This window comes from Amblyomma mixtum, chromosome 3, assembly GCF_055824585.1.
Source record: "Amblyomma mixtum isolate Tamu chromosome 3, ASM5582458v1, whole genome shotgun sequence".
NCBI lineage: Eukaryota > Metazoa > Arthropoda > Arachnida > Ixodida > Ixodidae > Amblyomma > Amblyomma mixtum.
This window is the reverse complement of record NC_143014.1, coordinates 34,061,432-34,089,291: the sequence shown is the minus strand read 5'-3', so window position 1 is coordinate 34,089,291 and position 27,860 is coordinate 34,061,432. Positions and strand designations below refer to the sequence as shown.

The 27,860-nt window shown below is 48.1% G+C and overlaps 2 protein-coding genes across 3 annotated transcripts in view; one reads left to right on the top strand and one right to left on the bottom strand.

The window, feature by feature from the left end:
* Positions 1-27,860, top strand: part of LOC149349625 (high affinity nerve growth factor receptor-like) — a 339,259-nt gene that overhangs the window by 125,024 nt on the left and 186,375 nt on the right. The window lies entirely within an intron of this gene.
* Positions 23,145-24,005, bottom strand: LOC149349626 (profilin-like). Its single transcript, XM_089576804.1, has one exon. It carries the CDS (start codon positions 23,913-23,915, stop codon positions 23,520-23,522), a length of 396 nt encoding a protein of 131 aa, XP_089432930.1. The 5' UTR covers positions 23,916-24,005; the 3' UTR covers positions 23,145-23,519.

Sequence of the window (27,860 nt, the reverse complement as noted above, 5' to 3'; positions counted from 1 at the left end):
TACAGCGTACATAGCTAAGAAACACGTGGTATGGTAACTTGTGACGAATTCCTCGCTAGTGTGCATCATAGGTGCCTTGCGTCATGGCATGCGCGTCCCCAAAAATGGCGTCCACGGCTTATTATAGCCATTTCACACACAAAAAAGAAATGACGTTCGAAAGTCGAAATGACGTCACACTTCACAGTAACAAGAAAACAAATCGCCTTTAACGTTTCACCCAGGAACGCTCCTCTTAAAGGACCCGGAAAATAGGAATAACGCTCCGTGAAGGGCACGGGTACATGCATTTAAAGGCATTAAAAATAACTTCATTTTTCTTGGACGAAAGAATTTACAGAACTGGTTTTCATAAGGCAGCCTCCACGGAAACAATAGCAACTGCATCTGCCTGCTACAACGCCCACTTCAGTTTACGCCGCCAGATGACAGTGGCATTCGATTTTGTTTGTTTGTTTTTTCAAAGCCACAATTGCACTTTATTTTTCGTGATCGGTTAGCTGATTGTTCTGATATCCACCAAGAGCATGGTTTTGCTTTGTCAGTATACCGCGAAAAAAAGGACCTGTGCACGTAAGCCTTTCTGAATGAAATCCCCATTGACTCCTTTCTCGAAACGACAGAGCCGGAACGAAAAAAAAAAAAAACGTTCGTACGAGAGAAAGCCAAGTGCCATGTTTCTCGCCATACGCCTTAAGCCGTGCTGTCTTTCTATCGTCTGATTAAAAGATTACCCCGCTCCCTTTTTGTCTAATTTCGTTTATCTTCACCGTCACGGTGCTTTCCAGTACAACTAGTGTAGGGAATAAAAAGCGGAAGGCGAGTCATGGTCAATTTAATCCAGGCGCCGAGGAAATGGGCGCACTGCGACAGCCTTCAATGGGGCCTGAAACACTCCTGGTTCTTTTTCTGCCCAATTCGACATCTTCCAGACGAGTCTTCGTGCTGTTCAGCAATGGAAGAGCTCAATATATAATACGGTCTTACCCGCAAGTGATACAAACTTGTACCCGAACCAGCTGCAATCTCCAAGCTCCTTAGTTCAAACACCCCTTTTCTCTTCCTTTTTTTCTACGCACCTTCTTACGGGATTCAGAGCCCTGTACACCCTCTGAAACACTGGAAGCAAAGAAAACATTCATCAATACGTGCGAAGAGTTCCGATAGAATGTAAAACCGCTAAAGCGGGAAACAGAGTGTGGTGAGACCACAAAACCACTGATGGAACAAGATGTGACCGGGCACCAGGAGATTTTTCCAGAATGCATTCTCGCGAAGTGGCTAGGAAAACAACCCGTACGTTTTCATTGAGAAAGAGACTCGGGCAGCCCCATTCCGTGCAGTTTCTCTTTTATCATTGATGGCAGACAAGATTAAAGCAGAGTGGGCAGCATATGTGGAGGGGGAGGAGGCAATCAGACGGTGTCACGTGCTTTGACTTGGCAACGCGGAAATTGGACGCGTTGTAAAGCTGTCACTGCCTGCGCTTCCCCTCGGTCTTCCCGTCCAATCGTTAGCCCTGCTCTCGTACAGAGCCCCAGCCGAGCGATCGTCCTTTGGCAGCCGGCTGTACAGATCTCGGCTTACAAACCGCCCCCGCCCGGTCGATGTTCTCGCTCCGCTGGTTTTACGGCGCGCGAGTTTCGAACGCGCTTCGGGGAGCGAGAAGCCAAGGTATATTGTCCGCTCGTTGTGGCGGCCGGAAGTTCTCGCTGCTCGTTCTGACCGGCGGTAAAGTCGTAACGGCAGCATGGGCGGCAAGAGACTCATGAACTCGGCACAAAAAGATCGGCCAGCATGTTTGCGCCGCTGTTTTCATCGTGCATTCATCAGGAGTGAACGTATGTGGCATTAAAAGAGACTCAGTAAAGTCTCCATTCGAGGTATGAGCAGAGAACATTGCCTCGACGGGTAAGCGGCTTGAAGCGAACTTGAGCTGCATGTTACAAGCACTCGTAATCCGATTAAGTCCCGTAAAGCCCTTGATGTGCCTAGTGGGATTGATATAGTATTTTTATTTTTTGCTTTTCTTTTTTTTCAGCCTCGATGATCACGCGCGAGACCAAATGCTGGCGTGGAAAGCAACTTTCACATGTTACACATTTCATTTGCAGCTTATATATATATATATATATATAGCAGCAACGCCCTCCGCAAAATGTTGCCGACACCACCACAAAAAAAAAAAGAATGAAAACGCGATGCTCGCTAGGCGAGGCGATAGCGCTTTCTCGCTCTCAGAATGTGGCACAGCAGTGACTTCCATTCACTTAAAACGTTGTCTCAGGAGTAGAAACAAGAAGCAAAAACAGGCACGTTTCGCTCAAGCTGTGGAAAGTAAAAATCGAAAATCCGAAGAGTGCGCTTCAGTTCGTCATCGTTTCGCATAAGAGGCTTTCAAAGGATCGCGCCGTGCTCCCCGGGCCTATACCAAAAATCCTCTGGGACGCAGATAAAAGTGAAGCGCTGGTTATTCTTTCTTCACCTACAATATGTATTTTAGCCTTCAGGCTAGCGCATGGGTTGAGTGATGACGCAAATGAAGCGTGTACACATGAAGATGTTGCGCCGCTGATTATATAGCACGATTTCAGCGCACTGCTGAAATCTGTGTAGTGGTGCTCTGAGCGTTACTTTGGACAGCAAGATCACTCCTTTAAAAACAAAAATGCCTGCCTCATATGCAGATGCGTCCACGACTTAAAGAAAACAAAGCGAAAGAAAACTGCACCTTGTCTCAGCAGGATTCGATAACTTCAAGGATCAAAACCCCCTGCCCCACTTCCTTGGTCTGTGGAACTCTCTCATGTCATTGAGTGCAATGAAATGGACTGTCGCCAAGTCGGGGGGTCAGTCCCTACATCTTTTATTTAACATCACGTTAAGTAAAAGTATAACAGTCACTCACCAAGTCAAGGTAAAAAATGATGTTTCGGAACCCGTAAAGGTTAGTTGTTTACAATGAGGCTAAAAGGGCAAGCAGTCTAAACTTCAATGCGCAGAATATGACGTAGTGATTGTATGTACACGGGTAACATCATCCCTCCCTTCCGGTTCATGGTGTCAGGTGTCGTTTGGATGAATGATGACTCAAGCAAACGGCGTGTCAATTTCCGCTCTTTGGATATGACTGCAGCGTTGTCCCAGTCGACATCATGCTTTTTTTTTTTTTCGTGCGCGTGCTCGGCAATCGCATTGGAAGCCACTTTGAGGTTTTCGTCATAACCCTGATGCTATTTCATTCTTCTGGAGAATTTTCCTGTTTCGACTATGTAGACTTGGTTGCAATCACGGCAGGAGATTCTATAGATCACACCGGGAATGCGGTTATCTGGCAGGGGTCCCGTGACTTCCACCAGCATATTTCGAAGTTCACTGGATGGCACGTGTCCAATGCGCAGGTTACACTGCGCTAAAATACGGGATAAAGCTTCGCTTACACCACGTACACCCCCCTCAAAACTGTATGGCCCAAGGGGTTTGTTTGAGACCTGCTGTATGCCTCGTTGTGCATCCTCGGCGACCGTAATCTTTTGAAAGAGAAGTGGCTTTGCGTCTTCAATCCTCCCAAGGTTTGGACTGCTTGATGTGCTAGGGAGCCCCGCTAAACAGCTTAAAAGCAAACCCCTTGGGCTGTATATGTACTTTGGACCAGGGCTGAACATACAGAATTCCAGCAGTGGCGGTGAAAACATTACGACTGGCAGAGCTCGGTTGCAAGATCTCGTTTTGATCCCTTTCGCAAAGTGGTCGAGATAGCCGTTAGAAGAAAGCATGAGCCGTACCATTTGAAGTTTAGCTTGCGAAACGTCTTTTCCTCTGCCGATTCGTGTCGCACGCGTCGTCAGCGACGCCACAACGGATCTTTTGCGGGCAACTGGGTGATTCTAAGTACTCACCTGTGTGTTGGTTTCCGGTACACATTGAAAGAGAGTCCACCACCCTTGCGCTGTATACCAAGACGTCGAGGAACGGGAGACTGCTGTGTTGTTCATACTCGACCGCGAACTGCAGTCTTAGCTCGATTGCGTTCAGTTGTTGCAGTAACCGGAAGACGTTCTCTTTGTGTAAGATGTAAAAACAATCATCCACGTAGCGGTAAAAAAGCTTGGGTTGCGTTGTGAAATTACTGAAAACTTCCGTGTCTCGTGCTTCCATTGCAATATCTGCAGTGGTTATGGAAATTGAGGCGCCCATGGCAGTACCGCGTCCCTGCGAGTGGAACTTCGAGGGGTACGTAAAATACGTAGTGCTGAAGCAGAACCAGAGTAAATTACAGAGTTCGGGGACATCAAACGGAGTGCGTTCAGCGAGCGCGGTGTTCCTTCGTAGAAGGTCTTTGCACGTTGAGACGGCCGTTGAGACCGGAACACTGGTGAACAATGATGCGGCATCGAAGGACACTATTACATATATCTTCGTCCAGTTGTACGTTGCGTACCTCTTAAACAAAGTCGCAGGAATTGCCCACATGTGTGGCGGTTTTTCCAGCCAAAGGACTTAATACCCTGTGCAGGTAATTAGGCTGTAAAGCGGAGACCTGCTGAAATCCACGATGGGCCGCAACGGCGTAATGGCTGCGCGCGCCGCCGGCTGCAGCCGGTTGTTCGACAGTTTGCTATTGCACTTTTGCTGCGGCGATGTAAAATACGGCGCGTGTAATGTAGAGAGATTATAATGAAAGCGGTGGCGTCGCGTACTTGTATGAAGCGCAGTATGTGAAGTGAGGGTACCAGGTTTTATACGACCCATAGCAACCACGCTTCTCGTATTGCTTCCGAAGCTGGGGGCAACGTCGCTGTTCGGAATGCATCAACAGCGCGATTTGTTTGAAATGTAAGAAAGCCTGTGTGTGGTTCGATGGGAGTTGTGCGCAGTTCGGAAGCATGTTTGCAAGAGTGGTGCCGCAAGGTAGAATCGCGTTCGAACCGTAGTGCGGAGCACACCACGGAAAACGGCATTTCTTCCCACGGGCCCGTCGTCTTCCCGCGGGCGGGCAGGCGGGCGGACGACGGCACCAGCCATCTTGCTGTGTTCGTCTCCTTCCCTGCTCTCGCCAGCCATTACGTCCGCTCTCGTGGGACGCTATCGTTTCCCGCGCAGCTCCAGCTCCGCTGAGCGGTTTTCGCGGGCGACCGCCCTTGGGGATACTTCGCCACGGCTCTGCTTGCGGCGGTTCCTTCAACGGCCCACTTTCCTGTCATCGCGCTGCTAACCAACTGTGCGCCGGCCACGATGAGGGCCTCGCGCTCGGCATCCTTCCCGCGCGTGCCCGCTACGCTGCAACGTGTATCGCTCGTCCTGCCGTACTAGTCGGTCCTGCGAATGACCGTTGGGTGTGCACGCCCCGCTCCGTTTCACTCGCACCTCGGGGCGCTCGTTTTATAGATTACCGGACTCCCTGAAACAGCTTCTCGGACCATTCGGACGGCGGTTCCGCGCGCTGCGACCGTGCTGCGCGGCGGCGGCGGTAGGTGCTTCTGGAGGTTGAGGCATTCATAGCCACAGTGATGGTCTTTAGATCCGGGGTGGGAAGTGACTGCTGTGCGTGCCGAGACGGTAACGTGTGCAGACGTGTCCACTGGCCAGGCGCCGCGGATTCCCGAAGCTGCTGTCGCTAACACCACATCGTAATGGATAACACGTGTGCCGCGGCCCGTCGTCACCGGGTCGCTCTGGCCATAGCGTGCAGTGTCCCCGTCCTGTGGGGACTTACCTTCCTGGATTATGCCGCCTGTTGCATCAGGTGACATCTGCCCCCTGGTTTTATTCTTCCTCCATCCCCCTGAGCGTGGGAAATGTGTGACTACACTGTGTTACAGTAATGTGTACTGTAACTGTACAAATGCATCATGTGCTCTGCAATAAAATTGTTGCATAGTAGCAATTCGGCTCTTGCTCAAAGGCTTCCAGACTGCAGCAGGTTCAAGAAAAGCTCCAACGAGAGCAGAGAACCCAAAAAATATACGTTCCTGAGTAAGTAAAACAAAAATAACATGCCCAACAATTCTAGACAAAAGCATTGTTGAGCGGAAAACCGTTTATGAACGCAATTTCTTTCATATAATGCAAGGTTTCGTTATAACAATCAATATATGCGCAGATCAACCGAAGGCAGTCTTACATTTTTTGTTCTATTAACGTTTTTGCTATCGTCAAAAGCTTTCTCCATTGGTTTTCTACGGCAGTCTTAAATGTTCGATGTGATCGATGGAAACACTTTAAAAAGATTTTGCTACATATCAGAAAAATGAGCCATTACCTTCAATATTTCCATAGCAGTATACTCCAAGTTTCCAGCTTTATGATTTTTTGTTCGAGAATGTTGGACATGTTCGATAAGTTCCTCAAAAACGCCTAAAGGGTTGCAAAATTAATTATCTGAAGATACCTTTGAAACCTCCCTGCCGGCATGAAAAACATTCCCTCACCATCCTGTGCCAATTCCTTGAAAGAACTAATAAATATTCCCACTGCGACTGGAAGAAACCTCCCTGGGTGGGCATCAATTATTTATACCGTTTTGAAGGAATAAAGTCAATTCCCAAAAGAGAATGCGCTAGAGGTGAAGCGATTTTGTGTCGGCATCTTTTCGGTAGGTTCGTGTTTAGTGTGCATGGTATGGTATGGTATGATATGGTATGGTATGGTATGGTATGGTATGGTATGGTATGGTATGGTATGGTATGGTATGGTATGGTATGGTATGGTATGGTATGGTATGGTATGGTATGGTATGGTATGGTATGGTATGGTATGGTATGGTATGGTATGGTATGGTATGGTATGGTATGGTATGTGGGGGGTAACGTCCTGAAGCTGCCCGCGGGAAATGACAGGCGTCGAGTACTGGAGGCCTCGATGAATTTCGACCACCTATAGGGTTGCGCTTTGAGAGTATGGCCCCTCCTTTGCTAACGCGAGATGCGGCTTCCGCAGGGCTGTTGCGTTGCAGAGAAACAGGATAGAAAAGTTCTGATTAGGCCTTCCTGTTTTTGACACTGGAATAGTATGTGCTACGCGAGCTTGCGTGGACATTTGCTTCCAACTTAAAAATGACTGTGCTCAACCCTTTACGTCTAAAAATGGTAATCTGTGAAGATTTCCTTGTATAGATTGTCGGCACAAAATGCGCTGAAGTCATCCCGTACGCTTTAAGCGGAAGTTGTATAGCTCCTCTGAATGCCTTTGCGTCCAGTCAGCCTCCTTTTGAGACACACTTTTCGAACTTCAAACTTGCTGGAATATTCGGTGAGCGTTGTAAACAATAAACCTTGAAATTCAAGTAAATTCTAGCACAAAATACAGACGTTGTAATAATGTCAGCAGCGTCTGCATCGGGGTCATCATCCCTGAAAGCAGTGCGCAACTCTGCTGTATAGGTACGCTGGATGGTGGATGAAGCCAGCCAGCGACTTGAGCTTCCGCAGTATCTTGTTCATCTCCCCTGCACCGCGCGGCATTGGCAAGTGTAGTCCTGGTTGCAAAACTCGCAGAGAGAGAAGGGTGCAGTTCCTGCCGTAAATTTTTTGGTTAATCCACATCACGTTTGCGGCCCTCCACGATGGCTCAGTAGTTACGGCGCTCGGCTGCCGGCCGAAAGACGCGGGTTCGATCCCGGCCGCGGCTTCCGAATTTCGATGGAGGCGAAATTCTGGACGCCCGTGTACTGCGCGATGTCAGTGCACGTTAAAGAACCCCAGGTGGTCGAAATTTCCGGAGCCCCCCACTACGGCGTCCCTCATAGCCTGAGTCGCTTTGGGATGTTAAACTCCAATAAACCAAACCAAACATCATGTTTGGATTTTTCCTGTGTTCCAGCTTTGGATATTCAATGACCTGTTGAAAACTGCAAGCTTTAAGGCTAGATTTCGTCTCTACATTTTTAATTGTAACTGTCCATAGCGTCGTTTTCGCATCGTCGGTCAAATGGGTTTTAAAAATTGATATATTTTTGCCAGTGTGCACGGCTAAGATGCTTATCCAGATGTGCCGTCGGCAGATAATAAAACGCGTGAATTGATAAAGTACCCGCCTTGCTTTTTTTTTTCACTTTGAGGCGTGTTCTAGTTGAACGGTAATGGGGTGGTTGTCGCCTTTATCATACGTTGTTCCTCCAATCTTTGTCCCACGCCCCTGACCCTGGCTTCTGACGGATACACTTGACTTCCAGCTGTCTGACTGACTTTGCATTATTTCCTTCTTGTTCAGCGAAGGTTAGAGTTATTAAATTAGAGCTGAGGTATTTTTAAAATTTAATTACCTCAAATTGAGGTTCGGTGCTTAATATGGAAGGTTTTAACACAGAATTCTCAATGGCAGAGGCAAAGAAGCAGCTTAAGAACCACCGGCCAGCACTGTCTTCGTGCGTCTTTGCCGCGCATCATCTGATACGCCCGCAATACCCAAGTTTCACAGGACACGTAATTTCTGCGTGCGTCCGTCCATACGTCTGGCTCGCGCACACAGATATTTAGCGCAAAAAAGAAGCATCACCTATTTGGTTATGATATTCCGCTTGACGACAGCGCTTTCCTGGGTACTGCGCAAAAAAAAAAAAGAAGGGAATGCTCTGCACAACGATACTCATGCAAAATGGCGCAGCATGGCGCAGAAGGGAATCTTCATTCTCAGCAGACTGAAACTGTTGCGCTACCACTTTTCACAGCGCACCTCTTCCCGTCCGTACTGCGACGGCGCCTCTGTGTGGTCGAACTATAGGAGAGTCGTCAGTAAACTCCGTAGTGGCCTGAATGCGGTACAAAGCAAGACTGTGTGATAAGGCAACCGGTATTGGCTAATCGAATTGCTGGCGACAAGAGTAGTATGTGGCCACATGCGAGCGAAAACCGCGGGGAACCCAGTGCCGAAAAATCCAAGGAACGAGCATTTACTCGCAATCAGCAGCTCCGCTTCACGGCTAGACTTGCCGATTCGCTGCATGCTCCGTGGGCTTGCTCAGAGTTATGTGTCCGTTTTGCTTTTGTTTCTGACTTGGAGAACCCGGGACGTGGCGGTATTCGAACTCTGCGCGTCGCGTTTGCCTGAAAGAAGAAAAGAAAAGAAGACATTTGTAGGGTTTCTGGATCCACGCAGCACTGGAGAATGTGGACTTTTTCTCGATATGCTCAGCTCTTTGTAACACTCGCTATGGACGGATGCAAAGGAGCGTTGCCTGTACCTATACTCCACTGGCTATCTTGAATTTTCTGAACGGTGGCACATCATTGTCGGTCGCTTTAACATTTTAACTGAAGGCTTCTTTGTTTATGACTTATTCTAGCAACTTCAACGCGCGTACTAGAAGTCTAGGACCAGCGGTTATTTTTACACGCACTACGTACACAAGGAGGGCTCATATTCTTGAAAAACATTACACAAGAGTCCATACAATTTCAGCAGCGCGAACACGGTCAGGAAAAGACAGAAGGCGGACAGGACAGAGCGCTGACTCTGTCAGCGCTCTGTCCTGTCCGCCTTCTGTCTTTTCCTGACCGTGTTCGCGCTGCTGAAATCGTATGGATTCCCACCAACTAGCCCGCCAGATTGTGTTATTACACAAGAGGCCTGCTTCGGGAGACAGCGACACCGGATGGTGGGATTACAAAACTGCATTTCTGCAGGCATGCTCTGTACCCCGTGTATCGCCAAAGGGAAGCACGAAGCTTTGAAAGCGGTTTGTAGAAGCCGCCCATTTTAAATTCACACCGTCATTAATGCCCACAATACGGGCTTACGCAATCTAAGATTTTCAACGATTCTTTTTCCCGGTAATGCTCCTGTTTCATTCACTAAATTCATCTTCATTGTTAGATCTCTCGGTGCAGTGCGTGTGCAGCATGTCTTCTGTGCTCTTTATTTTGCCCTCTCATGCTATTTATACTCTTAGACAAAGCGCCAAAGTAAATATAACTCTTCTGGAGGACAAAAAGCTGGGCCGGTTGGTTAGAACTCATACTGCAACAGCGCGAAAGGCGGAGACAAAGAACGAGGCAAGACAAACATAGTGTTGCCCCGTTCTTGGTATCCGTCTTTCGTGGTGTTGCAGTATGAATTATAGCTCTTCGTGGCGTGACATGACATGACACTGCTATATATAACACACATATCTTGGCCGAAGCGTATTTGAAGGTCGAACAACCCAAACTTGACGTCTCAAAATTTAAACCTGGTAGGGGTATAGGAATCAGACTCAAAAATTCACAGATCACTGTCAGAATCGTGTTGTTGCGTAGCTCCAGCGGCCGCAGCTGGATTACGGGGCTAATGCTAAAAGATGACAGAGAATTACCGGACTCGCTGCGGCTTCTTACGCACAAAGGTATGGAAAAAAAAAAAGCGCGACGATACAATGTTTTCACCATTACAACGTTTTAAGGAATAAATGGCTGACGCAAACAGCGAGGTCAAAACGGGACAAAAAACTGGAAGCAAACAAACTGGCGCTGAAAAGAGGTGCGCTAGAACGACACTGTCCGCAAAACCGCCACCGTTGGCATCCACCTCCTCCCTTAAAGGCTCACGGTATAGTTCACTTTCAACAGAACTGTTCTCTCGGGCACCATGCTTCCAGTCATCCGCATTAGCAAGCCTCTTTTTACCTCAGGGGATAGTACACATGATCCTCCTAATGCTGCACTAGATAGTAATATGATCTTCCTATATTAATATGCGGCACTCAGGATGGCGGTTATCCCCCCAGGCTCACGTAGTATCAGTTCATGAGCAAGAATGGCAACCTGGAAGGATGAGTTACACACGTGTGAAGCAGTTCTAACCATGCAATCACGCATACTGACTGCTTTTGAAGCTTTCAAGCTTTGAAGTTTTCGCCGACAGGCAAAAACAACGCGAAATGAAGCGCAGCCGGGGAGATTCACGTTAACGTCTTCTTACTCAGATAACCTACGCAACTCGTGTGCAAAATTATTACCTCCATAGCAATGAAAAAAATCACGTCGAACTCATGAGGACGCTTCTTCAGGAATTTCACAGTCATTACTGTGGGTGTTTCGAAAAAGAGTTAAAAATAATATCGCCCACCCTACATAGTTGGGCAGCCTACACTGAGCCGCTTGATGACGGATAGCTACGCAGTGAAGCTATTGATAAGCGAATACTAGCATTTGCGTCTGCAGCGACATGCGTGACATCCTACTCATGCGTGCGATGTCAGTGCACGTTAAAGAACCCCAGGCGGTCGAAACTTCCGGAGCGCTTCACTACGGCGTCCCTCATAGCCTGAGTCGCTTTGGGACGTTAAACCCCAATAAACAAAACCAAACCAAACCTACCAATGCGGATATAGTGCTGATGCATATTTTGAGTCGAGCGCGATATTGCGAAACGATGCCAGAGCAATATCTCTGAAGCACAGCGTGATCTTATTACCCTCTGAGGTCAGCTCCCTGAAACGCAGAAGAAAAAATAGCTAAGTAGCATTATGATGCAGCTAGCCAGATGAGATAAATCATATCTCCTATAATGTGTCATGTGACGGATGCAAGTGTGATGGCCGGTCGGGGGCCAAGGGTCACCAGACAAGTAGCCATTTGTCCAGTTTGAGAAACTTAAGACGTGTCGCTTTTGTACCAGGTGTTTCAAGGAAGGCTAAGAAATTTTCGAAAATAGGCTTTTTCAGCTAAAAATATGGCTTTTGGGGCATAGTATTGCCAGTGTTGGCCGACACCAGAAAACCGGTGAATCGTCGTAAGTAGCAAGCTGGCTAACTCATTTTTATTAATTAACCTTTTAACCATTATACTTAGGCGCCTAGTTGCATTTAGAGATTTCTAGCCAGTTGTTGGTAATAACCATATCAGTTTTTAGAATTTCGAAAACGCGATTACCCTTGTTGCTGTGGCTGGACAAAATTTGGCCTTTTAATGAATAAAAACGTAGCGCACAAAAAAATACAATAACTAAGAAAGACGGACATGCACAGTGAGTCCAATCCCTAGCAAATACCCATCTGGCTTTTTCGACTAGTTACGTGCACTGTAGAGGTCGCTCTTCCTGCATGCTTTTCAAAAGCGCATGTATTTCGGCACGAAATAGCCAAAATTAGTCGAGCCACAGCGCCGAGCATAATCGCACTTTCAAAATTATAAAAATTAATATGGCTGTTGCTAACGACCGGCTACAACTCTCTAATTACAACCAGTTGCGATAGTTAAAAAAGTTAATTATCAGAAATTAGTTAAACATTCACCGGCTTTCCGGTGTCCGCCAACATTTGTAATAGTACGCCCCAAAAGCCATATTTTCACATCAAAAAGTCGATTTTTGAAAATTAACTAGTTGTCCCTGAAACACCTGGTATAAGTACCAATAAGACTTACGCACGTCTTGAACTGCAATGTTCTGTCACTCAAAATAGCAGCAGTTAAAGCTTTCTCTATAATCTGCTTCGGCTTTACACGCAACTTCGCGTTTCTAACAAGCATCTGAGAAAGAAAAAAATCAAACAGACGAGATACCACAGCCCGTCTTTGGTAAAAAAAAATATATTGTTCACATTCAGATGATTCCTAATAAGATTAAACAGATTTTTAACAACAAAAAAAAAGTCGAATAAATTGGCGCGCAAGTTTTCCTGAGAGCAGAAGATAAAGAGGACAACGTACGCACTCACCAGAGATGGAACACAAGGCGCCTGCTGTGATACTACATGTGATTGTTTCTAAAGCTCCCATCAGCGGAAAAAAAAAGCACACATACGCACATTACAGCAGGAATTCGCTTAACTTTGGTCAACGTAATGACGAGATATTCTACACAACCAATAGAAACAGAAGCAGAGTCAAACATGCCCACTTCTTTCCCTTTCTGTCAAAATCAGTTTTAAACCCATCCACTGTTTAAACAAAGGCGAAATGTTGGCGCTGCCTCCGCTTCTGGCCTTACCCGGTATGTTATTTCTACATCATTCTGCCTTTTAAGCACCTTGCTGTCTTCCATCTGCGACGCATCTTATGATGCCTGTGCGGCTTTCTTTCCCACCTGTTTCGCAGGCATAGAGTTGAAATCTCTTAGTAGTGCAAGTCCTTTGTCTTGGGCGTTGAAACATTTTTTTTTTAATTTGTATTCGCAGCTGCTGGCACTTGCCTCTCCTTCCCCCGTCTTTGTAATGGAAGCATTCTTCCTTTAATCAGCACTTGGTGGCACTTCGTTCGCTGTGGTTCCAAAGACGTTCCAGAGACACCCATAAGGGCCAGCAACGCGCTGCCAGCAGCCAAGATGCCGAAGATAAAAAACAAAATGTGCGGCCCAATGCATTTTCTCCAAGCCACGCGAAAGTTAGCAAGGCGTCGCAGAGCCACTCAGTGCAGTGTGTCCAATGCCCAGCAATCGTTAAGATGAAAACAGTTCTGCCTTTGTGGGCGATTTACGAAGAACAAGCACAATGTCTTTTCCTGGCCCAAAAAGAGTACCGGGCTCTGTGTAGTTAGTTTCCTTCGTTCGCCGTGCATTCTGCAACAGAGATCCACATGAGCCGTACTTAGCGAGCCCGCCTTCTGCTATGTAAGTTGCAGATTTGTAAAGACCAGATGTAGTCGGCTTCACTTGCAAGTTTCTTGCAGGCATTTTTATAGCCTAGTTGAAGCCGGAGCCACTGTAGTTGGAGAGACAGAAATGACCTCCATCTAAACCCTGGGTGAGCAGTCAGCTCGGTTGCGGCCGGTGACGCTGTCAGTTGCTTCTGGGCGCAAAAGCAAGCCTTCACACAGAGAAGCATTGGTCGACGCTGACTGGAGCGCCTTACCTATTTGCATCTGTCCAGTAGGAACCGAAGAAAATTTAGCTCTTGTGAACTGTCTCCGCCCGGTCGCACGTTACAAGCTAAACTAACAGAAAGTACGACCGCACTGAATGCACCTTCTCGTGCTGCTACCTGCACTAACATCACTCGAGACTGAAACGCCTCGACTAAATTTTCTGCGTGGTTTCGACACAGAGTTTCGCGCCTCGCGACGCTTGCGAATTGAGCCCGTGGCGCGCAGCTGACGCAGTCGTTTTCGCGAAGTCAAGCCGAAGCCAACAGCAAAGAAAGCTACCCGCCTGTCACAGCCTACCGGTGCCTGGCGTCGCGCTGTGTAGCGCTCAGCGTGCGTCTCGGGAATTTCAATGCAGCTTCGATGTGCGAGCGATGGCAACGCGCCCGCCGTTTCCACGTAACGCCGACAGAAATATTGAAAGCGGCGAAGAAGCCACGAAGATAGCTGCACTGAGTTCGAAATACTCGCGTCTGGAAAAACAGCTTCGGAAAAAGTAAATGAGCGCGAAGTTGGGGGGAAAATCTGCTAAGGACAAGCTCTCAAAAGCTTTATAGGGAAAAAAAAAGTGAGAACAGATCTGCCTCCAGCCAACTATATAAACGCGCGTTCATGCGTAATGTGCGATAGCTAATGGACTGGATTGCGACCAACGAGCTTCTTTTATTTGTGTTCTCTTTCCTGCCATCTGAGCCTTTTTACTCCTTGCGTCGCAGTAGTCGTCTAAGAGTTCGATGCCCTGCTTACTCGATCCTAGTTGCGTGTGTCGTAGCATCGCATTTGCCGACTTGGCTTTCACTTTATAGTGAGGTTACAAAATTCGCACTTGCGTTCTAGGAAAAATTGATGATAAAAAATGTTTCATACTTCGTATTCGTAAATCAGTAAACAGGACGAACAGGGGGCTTGTTGGAAGGGGTTGCTGAAGCAAGGTGAAATGTGCGCTAGTTGGGGTGAAAAAACGAACTGGAGTTTATCTCATCAATAAACAGCTCACAGCACAAGGACGAAACTTGTGAGGTAGAGGGGGGGTAAGACCCGCTTAGCCAACTTTGTTGACATCATAACTACTTTCCTTACTTTCGTTTCGCATATTAGAAAACAACATGCGGCATGCGGAAAGTACCATAGCGGAGAACAACTCGGGAACAATTTCAAATGCTTGCCGTTTATTCTTAATGTCACCGAAACCTTAGAACACTAGTGTTGTTCTAGTCGCCCGTACCGAAATTCAGCTCCGCAGTTGGCCATAATTACAACTGCGACTTGAAGTTTCCCGCAATAACCCAGCAACATATGGGCCGCTAGAGTGCCTTGACGTCGAGCTTCAACTTCTCGAAGCGCGATGAGGATACGGGCAGTCAGACGTTCTCTCGAGATGCGCTAGTGGTTTTCGTAATTTAAGCCCCATTCGCGTCGACGACGAATTCGCGCGTGAGCAACGTTGATCTTGGCGGAGTGAAGTCAACTCACCGTGAACCTCCCTCCGATTAGAATGTATCACGCTCTCTGCCTCGCCTCCAAAACTGCAGTCGAGTTGCCCGGACAATACCTTCGTCGCATTCGCAAGTGCTCCTTCAAGAAAACTAACGGCCGTTTCTCTGGTGCAGCCTACTTGAGTGTATACCCTCTGAGCGCTTAGTAGTAAGTGGATACTCTGGTTAGAATACTTTAGTGACCCTTTGTATATTTAAAGGGTGTTTGTCAAGGATCTTCACTGACGTCCAGGTTATTGGTGTAGTAGTTCTTCCAACCTAAAAATTTTCCTCACCTCACCTGCTTTGGGGATTGGCCAAAAACTAGACGGGGAATACCAATGCGTAATCATTCAGAGGCATGGAAATGTAAGGAAAAAAAAACAAATTGGGGGACACATAAGCTCCGCCTTTAAGGGTATGAATGATAGTGTTAACGGGCCCCGTCAGTGACTCCTCTTGATCTCATTGGCATACTACCCGATCATGTGCTCTACTAATGTTACCAGAACACATGACGCACCAATATCACGTGACCCAAGTGCGCAGTCGTTAGCCCACACCCACCATCCCCCACGTGCACTTTGCTACTCGCTTAATCACTACTTCCAATCAGTGCCACTGTGATCACATACAGTTTCATTATCATACAGTCGTAAGCTACCATATTCTCTGAAAGACCGCACGACATACATATAAAACCCCGATTTAGCCAAACCGTACGATTGTGGTTGCGTTGCCTAAGGGTAGCGCGTGATTCGCAATCCAAGGGTCAGGGGTTCGATTCCCCACTAATTACTTAAGTTTTTTTTTTTTTTTCAGCGCAGTTCATATACTTAACGTCGTAAGGACGTCTTGGACATGCTGCGGCCTAGTAATCACAATTTATGTAATGTTTCAGTCGCTTGTCAATTCCGCCGTTCCACGTGTGACGTCAAGCCTTTTCGACCAATCCGGAGCTTCGCGACACAACAACGCCGGACGCCGAAGTGACGATGCCGAGTTTTTCGCTGAACGGAGGCCTTAAAGCTAGCGCTTTAATACAGAGAAACGCCCACGAATTAGGCAAGGCAGTATACATAAAAAAAAAGAACGAAGGAAATACTTGATTGAAAATGCAGGCAAGAAAAAGAAACGGACAAGAACGTCAGCGTGGCAGCTTTTGTGCCACCAATATAAAGTTATGCAGACATTGCTGTACATCCACAATGACGAGTCGCAGACGCTGTGCGACCGATTTCAGTCAATTTGTTACGGTTTCGGAGCACTAGGAATGCGGGTAGGGATCATAACGAATCGGCCTAAACCTGTAGTGCAACCTCCATGACTCGCAGAGGTCGCGACTCGCCCCAGCCTATTCACTTATGAAGGTGCCTTTTACCAACGGATAAGATTTAATCACATAACTACATCAACTCGAGGATCCTAGAGGTAGATTTACGAAACTCAAGTTTCACTAGGCCTCTTGAGAACTAATTGTAGCTTTGCTCCTAAGCGAAAGGAATGCGTGAGCTGATTCCTTTGACGCTGCCGGCGCTGATGATCCTATGGACCCACGTGTGGAAGCGGGCGTGACTTTTATCGTACTTACAAAGTAAACAATAAATGTCCTGTAAAAGGTCCTGAGCATGAAGTTTAAAGTCTTCTATTTTTGTTGTCAAAGACCACAAATTGAAATAGGGGCGAAGGGTGCTGTTTTCAACCATAATGGTGAGCCCGCCCCGTCACTTTCATTTTTGGCAAGAGATACCTAATACCGATACACAAAATGTGTCCAAAGATAGCATCGAAGATACATGTATCTTCAATACTATCCATGCCTGCTGCCTGAAAACATTCTTGGCCCTTCAGCCGTATCAAAGCGCTTGGTTTTCCTGGCAAGCAACCACTGCTGCCGCAGCGCAAGCGTGTCATTCTGTCGACCATGTTCTGCAGAGATGCAGCTCTCCTCTCTTCGTTCACAACAGAGCACACCGAGTACAGACGCCCGTCTGCGTTCGCCCTCCGCTCTACACCCAAACTTTCAGCGCCGACTTATTTATTTCAGAATACTGCAGGCCATTGCTTGGCCCAAGCAGAACTTGCTTCAGCCGCTGCTATACGCATATAGAGATGACCATTGTGCTCGTTTGTGCGTTTCCTAACAATACATAATAAGACACAGCTGGAACTTTATCACGCAAATGTTTTTTTTTTCTGTAACTTCCGAGTTTAAAAGTTCTCTCAACGCACACACGTCTCGCGGTCAGTCCGTTGGAACAGTCTTGCACAATCTTGGCCGCGGCGCGAGGCATATGCGTCAGTATTTTTTCAGGAATCAATCAAGCTTATTCTTCCGGCCATTTACCGTGGCCTGCCGACAAAGCTCCGATTCGACATGCTAACCGAACGTCCTACTGGTTGCATATATGCGTAGGCATCGCAGAACCTTCGTATACCTCGCTTGCTTACGCATATTTCACAATTTATGCAAGGGGTGGCGCATAAAACGCGAACCACATCTAACCGAGTATGTCGGGAAGAAAAGTGCACGCGTTCCTAGTCTCGGCGTCGCCGCAGAAGACTTCTCAAGAGACGAAGCAGTTGGTTTCCCTCAAATACGCTGAAATATTATGGAAAGGGAATACGTGATCCAGAATATAACGTGAACAGCGGTCGGATCACGCCGTAAACGACTTGTATTTCGTGAGCTGTGTACATGGAGAATTACGCTAAAGTTGCAGTTAGAAAACATTTCACGGACAATAAATTTCGCGAACCAAACATTGCAGGTTTATAGTAGTTCTCTGCAGCCTTTTTCACGTGGCTCATGTAAATAGTGCCCCGCACTCGCGGAACTCGCCATAGTCGGAGGTTAGCACTAAATATGAAGAATGCACTCTCATTCCTTTTGTCCTTTAAAAGGGGCGGTTTTGAAAGAAATTCGAACGCCTCGCGAATTCTGCAGTCTAGGATAGATCATCAATATCCATTTTCCTAGTATAAGCGCCTAATATATACAGAACGATACCCGCAAAAGCCGCCAAAAATCAGGGAGTATTTTGTGCTCGACACTGGATTTAGGGCATTTCACGAAGTAGACGGGGGCTCGACATACAAAGCAAAGCAACAAAAAACAAACTAACGGAAATCTGGGCGACTGGTTAGAGGGGTTGCACTTTAAACACTTCTTTTACAGCGCCCAGCCCTGAGACGCTGGGGCAGTCAAATATCAGATTGGTTCGGGCGTTCAGGGCAGATTCCACATGGTTGACGTTTTGCACACGCTTTGGCGCGTCGAGCTATGCTCATCAGGCGCACGCTCCGTACGAGGTCGCACCCAGAGCACGACACGCCGAGATTTTTTTCTCCCATTTTCGCGGGGCCATAATAGGGCCTCCTTCGGAGCTGGCCTCAGAGCGTCTCGCGATGTCGAACTACGGCCCCTGCAATGTCTACCGTATCGACGGCGTCAAGGGGAGATTGAATGCTTCGAGTTAGCCCATCAGTTACGGCAGGACGCGCGCCGAGAACCCCTGCTAGCACCATTCTGTTTTTCCAATCATCTCGTGACAAATCTCCGTAGCTAGCTGGCAGCACTAACGAAACAGTGCTAAGAATGGGGTCGCGCAAGTCAGCCAGCGGTCTATCACTTTCTCAATCGGTACTTTACCGCAAAAAAATTGTCCGGAACGCCAAAGAAGGCTTTGCATTGGCTTCGGATTCTTAGAGCTGGCTGTGCCTCGCAGTGTCCATCTATCTGGTGAAATACAGATGAAAACACCCGCGGACCGAGCTTCAGCTCCCTTCTTCACCTGTTGGTGTCAACAGAACGAGGCTTTGCGGTAAATAAATGCGAACAAATATGACACAGAAACCACGAAGCCGTATGACCGTTAAGGACAAAATGTCACATCGACGTCGCACTAAACCTGCAAGCTCATGGTTCTTCAAAATGCGCACCCATAATCACACAACGGCGACTAAACAATGCATTTTAACTGTATATGACGAGTGCAAAAAATGCAAGCTTAAATCATAAGATATTCTGGACACAGGGGGTCATGGTTATTGCAACTCCCTGTGTTCTAAACGTTTTAAGATTTGTAAGACCGGCACTAATCTCCATCAAGTCACGATGTACAGTCTTGGTCAAAAGTCTTAGGGCCACAGCATTCACCTGCATCGAAATGAATGCTCCTAAAATGCTCCGTGTAGCGGATCATTAAAAACACAAGTCAAGCAGGAACCTTCTCTACATGCAGAAGAAACCTTCTGCTAGCATTTCAAGGTCTTTGGTCTTTAATAGTGCCGTAATGGCTCTGGTATGCGGCTGAAGCAAAAAGCCTTCGGCCTTCAGACTTTTGACCAAGACTGTACGTAGCTGCAGCATCAGACAGCTCGTACATTGCTTACTCAGCATGGGCTGCGAGTACTGCGCAGAGATGTATTTTAAGATAAAAAATAAAATAAGGAAACGTAGAGCACCTGAATTTGCAACCGTGTTTTCAGTTTTGGATGAGGCCAGAGGACGCACACGCTGCCGTTCAGTTCAAATGTCATATACCCTTCGTATTCAAGTTTTGGTTGGGGCTAAAGATCTCAGAACATCAGCTGTTGAGGGGACAATTACAAAAGGCAGTCATTGTACCTCGTGACCCACTGTCATCACCTTGCTTTGTGCTTACGTCACTTCAAGTGGACGACGACTTCGAGCTCTCGAAGGGGTCTGTCTATTACAGATGACGTTGCGAAAGAGGCGACGACAAAAATATAAAAAACGCAGTGGCCTTCAGATCGATCCTTCGGGACCAAAACTAAGACATCACCGTTGTTCGCGCTCTATTCTGGGGGCCTAAAAGTTTGCCGCAGTATTACTAAACAGCACAGCACCGCGAGAGCTGTTCCCTCGTCCTCCTTAGTTCAATAAAGGCGCTAAGGGCAGGCTTTAGCCCGGAATGACGAATGGCGGTTCTTGACAGCGCTCTAACGACGGATTGCGGGCACTGTCATCACGCCCATCTGACTCCCGCCGTGGGGTTGGACGGGCTATACTAGCGTGGTGATAGCATGGCGCCCCGCAGCGCGAGACCGCCTTGGCGTGCCAAGACGTCGTGCAAAAGAGCGAGCGCCTACCTATCCATCCAGGACCGTGAACAGGCGTCAGACGGACGAATGCCCCCCTCCCCCCTCCTTTTGGCCTCCAAGAAGGTGCGTGAATATTTCAGACGCAGCTGCCGCGCTGTATCCATTGCCGTTGGCGTGCTCGGGCTCGTGACTACGCCGCACCACCGTCTACAGGACCTCTTTCTCTCTAAGCCACCCAAAACAAAGAACCTTTTCGTCTTCCCACGGTGCAGCTAAATCGCCCTCGGAACAGTTGAAGGCAAATCACCGTCGTGGGCGGAACGGGTACGGCCGTGGGACACGGTGTGATCGGCTAAAGAGAGCCCCCGCTCCGCCCATCCCCACATCTAAAATATTCAGCGAGAAGACAGCCGCCTCATAGGGGGACGACTGTAAAACGCTTTCCCGGTATCGGCTTTGTTTCAGTGCGGGGCTGCCGTGACAGCAAAGCATAACACTTCGACGTAGGTTTCCCGCTGAATGGCGCGTCCGCTGAGAAAACGAGGAGGTGAAAAAGGTACGCAGGTCTCCCCACGGGCATGCGACATGAGAGCAGGGGACATGCCGACCTACAAGCTATCGCCTGTCGGCGTCATTTGCAGAGTACGCCAGAAAACTCTTGGTATGTACCGGAAGTTTCATGAAAGCATTGCATTCCACTTTGCTTGGCGCCACAAATCTTACATGTTATGATCTACCGTGCAGAACGTGCATCCGAATGAGCTCCCAACGCTACTGGGCTAAACATCACTAATGCTCAACTGCTCAACCGATCATTGCACTGCAAGCAGACACCAGCGTCTGCACCCGTTAGACAAAGCAAAATAACGATTCCCGGGGCATTTTGCACGTTATGCTCCTCCGCGTTATTTGACAACTCTGTCCCCATTTGTCGACAACACCGTGCATGGCCGTATTTTGTCAGTTCCGCACCTTCTATTTCAATTCGTAAAACACGCTTAAATTTGTTGAGGAAGTGCAGTTTTATCGCCACGACTTATCACGCACCCTATTTGTAATTGCGAAGGTATATCAGGTAAACCTGACATAGCGCATCTTAACATAACGACGGAAACCACAACCGACACAGGATGGAGGCAGACGACAGCACAGGGTGGTAAGTACCGCCCTGTCTCCGTCCTGTGTCTGTTACGGTTTTTGAGTTGGTGAGACATTACGACAACTTTACTCTCCTTAAAAATGAGACGCTCGTCAGAATAGGCAAATCGCTAACGGCGGTTCGTAAGACTTACGACTGCACTGTCACAGCGTTGTTGCTGCCTCCGAAGGATGATGATGATGTCCTCAGGCTTAGTGAATAGCACACACCCGGCTTCTTCATCCTCTTTATAATGGGATCCTCTCAACTTCGTCTAATTTTGAACCTCTTTTCTCTTCCTTCTTCCGGTGAGCTTACTCTGCAGCTGTTTGTATTTTTTTTTTTTTGTCGTCTCGCGCCTATTTTGGCCCATGCACTTTTCCACGCTCCTTCAATTTCTCCTAACGCCGGCTGTCTGCACCTCTGCTGCTTACTCGGAGATTTACTTGTCACCAGCTATTAATGTGCGGCTTTCATTCCCTGCCGTGCCCGGCAGAAGGGGGGGGGGGGGGGGGGGGGGCACCAGTCAGAAAATAATGAAGTTAGTTATGATTCATGTGGTCTACGTTCCGCTTGTATCCTCATCAGCATCCTGTCTCGTCCCAAAGCCCATGAGCACATACTGTGCCGTTCGACTTGGCTTCGTCGCAAGCAACGACACTAACGAGATTGCAGGTTGCAAGCGCAACGATTTCGTTCGCGAATACATTCAGTTGTGCAGCTTCACTTTCCCTGGTGTCATGCTCCTGGCACACCTACAGGTTTCGACAAGTCATCTTAAGGCTTTCGCAGTCATTGACCACTCGCTACACATGAACCGCCCTTCGACTTAGTCGATCTCAATGGGCAAAGGTTAGCTACAGGTGCAGACGAGCCGGCGGTCATTAGAGTCTGGTTTGTACCGGATCAGCCGTGCCTGGACGAATACATGCGGTTGTGGTTACCTTGCCGACGACACTGCGCTCGCAGTGTCCGTTCTGTCGGGCTGTTTTGCCGGCCGAGAGGATACGCATGCCACCACCTGGAATGCCCTCACCGTGTATCCACGGTGCTGAATGCGGGCTATGTGTGTCCGCATTTTATTCCTCGGCATAGCACGCCCGAATGCCATAGAAACACCCTCAGTGAAGCAGTGAAATTTATTCAGACAACACACTCAGTACACAATGTTTCACACGCGTTGGTCACTGCCTCTTGACGTACAAGCGATTTCCACAATTCTTGCGAAAAAAAAAAGAAGCAGAAAGGAAACACATTAAAAAGGAAGAGTCACACACAAAGAAAGCGAAAAAATGCCGAAGCTGTCGGCAAGTAGAGTCACACAAAGAAAGAGAAAAAAAATGCCGAAGCTGTCGGCAAGTAGAGTCACACACAAAGAAAGGGAAAAAAAATGCCGAAGCTGTCGGCAAGTAGAGTCACACACAAAGAAAGAGAAAAAATGCCGAAGCTGTCGGCAAGTAGAGTCACACACAAAGAAAGAGAAAAAAAAATGCCGAAGCTGTCGGCAAGTAGAGTCACACACAAAGAAAGAGAAAAAAAAAATGCCGAAGCTGTCGGCAAGTAGAAAAAAAGTGCCTTCAGTCCTCTGTGGCGCACCACCTCCCCTTCCTCAGTAGCAAAAAAAAAATGGCTAGGAGACCAGTTTACGGGCGCGTAATACTAGCAGTGTTCGCGGGTCAGGGGAAGACAGAGAGAATCAGAGAACGAAAGTATACAAAAAAGAAGATGGCGAAAAATACCGGGGAAAAGGTGAGCAGTCTGTAGATGGACGCCAGGGGTCAGGGGAAGACAGAATCGGAGAACGGAAGTATGCAAAAAAGAAGATGGCGAAAAATACCGGGGAAAAGGTGAGCAGTCTGTAGATGGACGTCAGGGGTCAGGGGAAGACAGAGTCAGAGAACGGAAGTATGCAGAAAAGAAGATGGCGAAAAAACCGGGGAAAAGGTGAGCAGTCTGTAGATGGACGCCAGCGTCCTGGCTTCGTGCTGGGTCTTGCCTGAACCGTTGTAGGGGGGGAAAGGAGGATGAAAGAGGGGCGACGCCAGGCTCGAGGAAGGGAAGGTGCTAGTAGCCGTTCGACTTCAGATAGTCTCCCAACTTCTCAACGACAGTGTTGAGCTGGCCCGGTGGGAATCCATCTACGGTTGCGGCAACCAGAAGGCATGTCTTGGTAGCAACTGCTATGAATGCAGATGTACCCTTTCGGCCACGCACCAAGCTGTTGTCTGCCGAAAGGCAGACGTACTTTGTTCCGGCAATGTGAATTCCGTTCTCGTTGAAGTTCGCCGGGTTAACCCTCATTGTTTCTGCAATGGTTTGAAGCTCCTGCTGTGTAATGGTCACGTTTGGGTCCTTTTCATACTTTGCCCAGATGGCTCCATTGGAGAGACCGGCGATTGCAGCGACTGTGCACTGCACTTGTGCGCAGATCTGATTATCGACGTAAGCTTGCCACGACATCTTCGGAGCGTCACTTAGACCGCAGAGCCGTCCGACACCTGGCCACGAAGCTGCACGATGAGAGGGCCGCGAACTCGGTTCGAACACGCGCTGGTTGGAAGTGCGGGGTCACGTGCGGCTGTCGAAGACGATGTTGCTGCAGCGGCGGCGGCAGCAACACTGCGAGAAAAGAAGAACGCGTAAACTTTCTTGAAAATACGCTGTTAGAAAAACGGAGGGGCAAAATACAGACTTCTTTTAAGGGCTCCACTTTTGCAAGTTAGGGCCTTAGAATCATTTTGGTTAGCGTGCAAAGTGCCCGCGTTCATGCGGCACAAAAACCCGCTCAGTGAGGCAAAAAATTTGTTATTTCTGGAGCGCTAAACCTAAATGCGGACACAAGGAAGCAGACAAGGATGAGCGCTGCTTCCAGCTGATTCACTGAGTGAAACCCATACGCTTCTCATGCGCGCCCCCATGCTACTAGAATGACAGCATGAGGCAGGCAAACATGCATCGTAAAGGTTACTGAGCTATACATGCAATGAGATGGAGGGAGAACTGACGCAGTTATTCCGAAGTGTTGCTATTTTTTCCACTGCAATGATTTTTCGTATCAACACAGTAACATTTTGAGCTGTAGTGGCCAGAAAACTACGCGTCGAATTTCTCACGCGTTCGCGTAACCGGTCGTTATTGCAGCGGTTAGACTGTCCCGCATACTTCTTGCCAGAAGATAGCGGAAAGCATTAGACTACGCAGTCTGCGCACTCGACATATGGTGTATTTTATAACGCGTCTTTGTTCGTAAGAAGCCCTTAGAGGGCCTCGTGAATTTGTCAGGTTTGTGAAGCTTATGGAGATCAGTGAAAGACATTCCCGCCGGCTTTTCCAGCAACTTCTTTAGCTTGTGTGAAACTGTGCGAACATACAGGATCAAGTGGTTTCCGTGAAAGCAGTCATACGGCTACAAAGGAAAGCGAAACAGCTTTTAGAAGAAAAATTTGTCTATGTCCGCGGCTCGAACCCGTACGACCGCCTGTCCGGGGAAGTCGCTCTACCAACTTGAATGGACGCGTCCATATTACAATCTACCCCACTTTGAGGATTTTCCTAAAATATTGGACTAATCAGTGGGAAGTAGCGCTCGTCGATGCATCCCTTTGTCCGTGTCGAATTTTAGCGCTCCCGAAATGACGTTTTAGCAGCCCGATCCAGATTCCCTGTTCAATTTACAAGCACTGGAATCTCTGTACTTGCTGGTACTCGTGAGTTAACCTGCGTGAATTTGTCAGGTTTGTGAAGCTTATGGAGATCAGTGAAAGTCACATTCCCGCCGACTTTTCCAGCAACTTCTTTAGCTTGTGTGAAACTGTGCGAACATACAGGATCATGTGGTTTCCGTGAAAGCAGTCATACCACAAATTGACAAAGGCAGTTAAAAGGAGGATGCAAAAATTTACACTTCAGGACTTCATCCAAAGGTTAAGAGGTGTTTTCACTTTTATACTAGATCCGCATATAAAACTCCCTCCCGAGGAGGGAGTTTTCACTACCAAAAAAAAAAAACATTTTGAAGACTCGGGGCCCAAGTTTTTGGCCTGCAAATCTCTGGAAATCCTGCGACTTAAAAAAAAGCATTCAGATAAAGTAGGCACATGTGCCAGAACTATCGACTTTCGTCCGGCTAGTTCAGCATTCCAATAAACAAAAATGCACCGCTGTCGGCCTCCCGTTGAATCCGCTGCTAGTGGCTATACCAAAAGCTAACCGAAAAGTTTCTCGTTGGGTCTGGTCACCGAATGAATAAGCACAGCCTTCCTTCAGCAGCAAGGAGCACTGTCTCGCGTCGTTGGCAGGGTCTCGTCAAGCGAGTAATTTGCATTAACTGTTCGGGCCCTTTTGTTTTCGCTCCGGCGCCGCGCGAGCTAAGCCTGCCTCCGACCTCTTTCTTGCGGTGCCGCGGAGCGCCGACCTCAGCCGAGCACCCTGGCATGATAAACGAAGTTTGGCGTCGTTGTGAGGGTTTTATTGCCGCGAGGTCGAGCGAGGTCGAGAGTACGTTCGCTTGCTGCTTGCTGCGCCCAGCTGGTCAGTCGCAACTCTGGTACGGTAAAATCCACGCACGCGAGAGCATACAATGCTTTCTCGGCGCATGCAAAACGAGGAGGGAAGACGCCTAAGCGAGAAGCGTCGAAAAGACGCTTCTTCAGATGCTCTTCAGATGCTCTTTTCTTTGTTGCGTGATATGTATAGATTGACTGAGATCGTGAAAAGAAGCGCGTGTTTGCTGTTACAAACGATGACAAGAGATAGAATGGCGCGATTACAACCAAGGGAAGACGAGGGCAGTGTCGCCAAACTACGCGGAAGCTATTGACCCAGAGTCGCAAGCGGATTCCGAAACATTAGCCTTGCCCTACGGCCGGCTCCTATGCCCTGCGGGCACGGCACTATGGCGAGCCACAGAGTGTTTGACATCCTGGCGAGAGCCGGACGCTGCGTACAGCTTCTTCGGATAGGTTTGCTCTCTTGCGGGCAAGGGTCGGTTGAAGGCTCTCTCGAAGCTCGGGAAAAATGCACGCTAGAACTGTAAGTACCGTAAGTGCCGTCCCTGGGCGCCAATTTGATTGAAAATTCGGAAATCGTAATTGAAGATAACAGTTAAACACATCTGTTGTGGCTTTTAATTTGAACACAGCCCAGTGCTTAATAGTGGTGACCCGGAACGGAAATTTATGTCTGCTCTTGTGGTGATTCCACTGCGATGCGCTCAGATGCGCGGAGAAGGTATGCCTTTGTCGATTCCATATCGCCAGGGTAGAAGATTAGTCTTGCCGTCGCTTGAATTGAGAAGGCGACGTCCAGCGCAGCTAGAGAAGGATGTTGAGAGGTAAAAATTCCTAGCTACCACTTATACAGAATGCCTCCTCCGGCTTTTACTGCGGCGTGAAAGCTAGTATTGGGCAGAATGCTCAGCAGCTGAACCTTATACTTTCGGCGCTCTCAGGAACAAAGAACCACTTTCAGAAGAAGAGCGACAGAGCCAATGAAGAAATCAAAGTTGATTAGCTCAAAATATTTCCAAAATTTACGCGCAGGCAAATCCGTACGTGGGGTTGGCGGCGTTTTACTTAAAGAAAAATGAAATCGAACGTCTCTGAGTAAGTTCCCGTGTTGCAAAAATTAAAGCAAGACGATGAGTAGCACGGCGACGGCTCCAGCCACCGGACGAGTCTGTCTTCGGCGTCTTTGTGCGACGTCCTCAAGCTGCGCTTTTGAAGGACGCGGCCCCAAAAGTAAAGCTCGGGGGTAAAAGCGCGTGACTGGATCATCTTGCTTGTTTTGCGACGCTGGATCAATAAGAAAGGATCGATGCTTTCATTCCGAGGAACTGATTCTGCACGCTGTGTGCTTTGAAGGAAGAAAACAGAAACGGGAAACTGTCACGATTTCGTCGTTTCATTGAACGCGCTCCTTCGCTCCTGCTTACAAAACGCAGTCGTCGCAAAGTATGGGCGCCCAGAATGTTGGAAATCGAAGGCGGAGAAAGGAAACCGGCTTAAGATTAGCGCTCTAGGCGGGCGCTCGTAAGGAGACCCCGATGGACCGGTGACGTGCGGTTCAAAAGGTCAGAGCGTAGGGCTCTTCGAAACTAGCACCATCTGATTTTCATCCTCAACGCGCGAAGTTTTCTAGCTCATGAAGCGCTCTATCATTGGCACTTTCCGTTGCTTACATATACTCTCATTTGTACGGGAGAGGCTCGCGCCGTTGAGAGCAGTCCTCCAGATTGCAAAAAGAAAGCGGGTAAGTGAGTGCGCACGATAGAATAGCAAGCGCAGCGAACTGGTCCGGACTTACGCTGAAGTCGATTCACTTAGGACTACAGTGGAGACACCGGCGCCGTGTGGTCTGGGGACCGTCGACTGCTTTGAACGCTCAGGCACTTTGCTCGGCAGAGGT

Excerpts from the sequence above, each read along its gene's own strand:
- LOC149349626 (XM_089576804.1), bottom strand. The coding sequence starts at position 23,915 with ATGTCGTGGCAAGCTTACGTCGATAATCAGATCTGCGCACAAGTGCAG.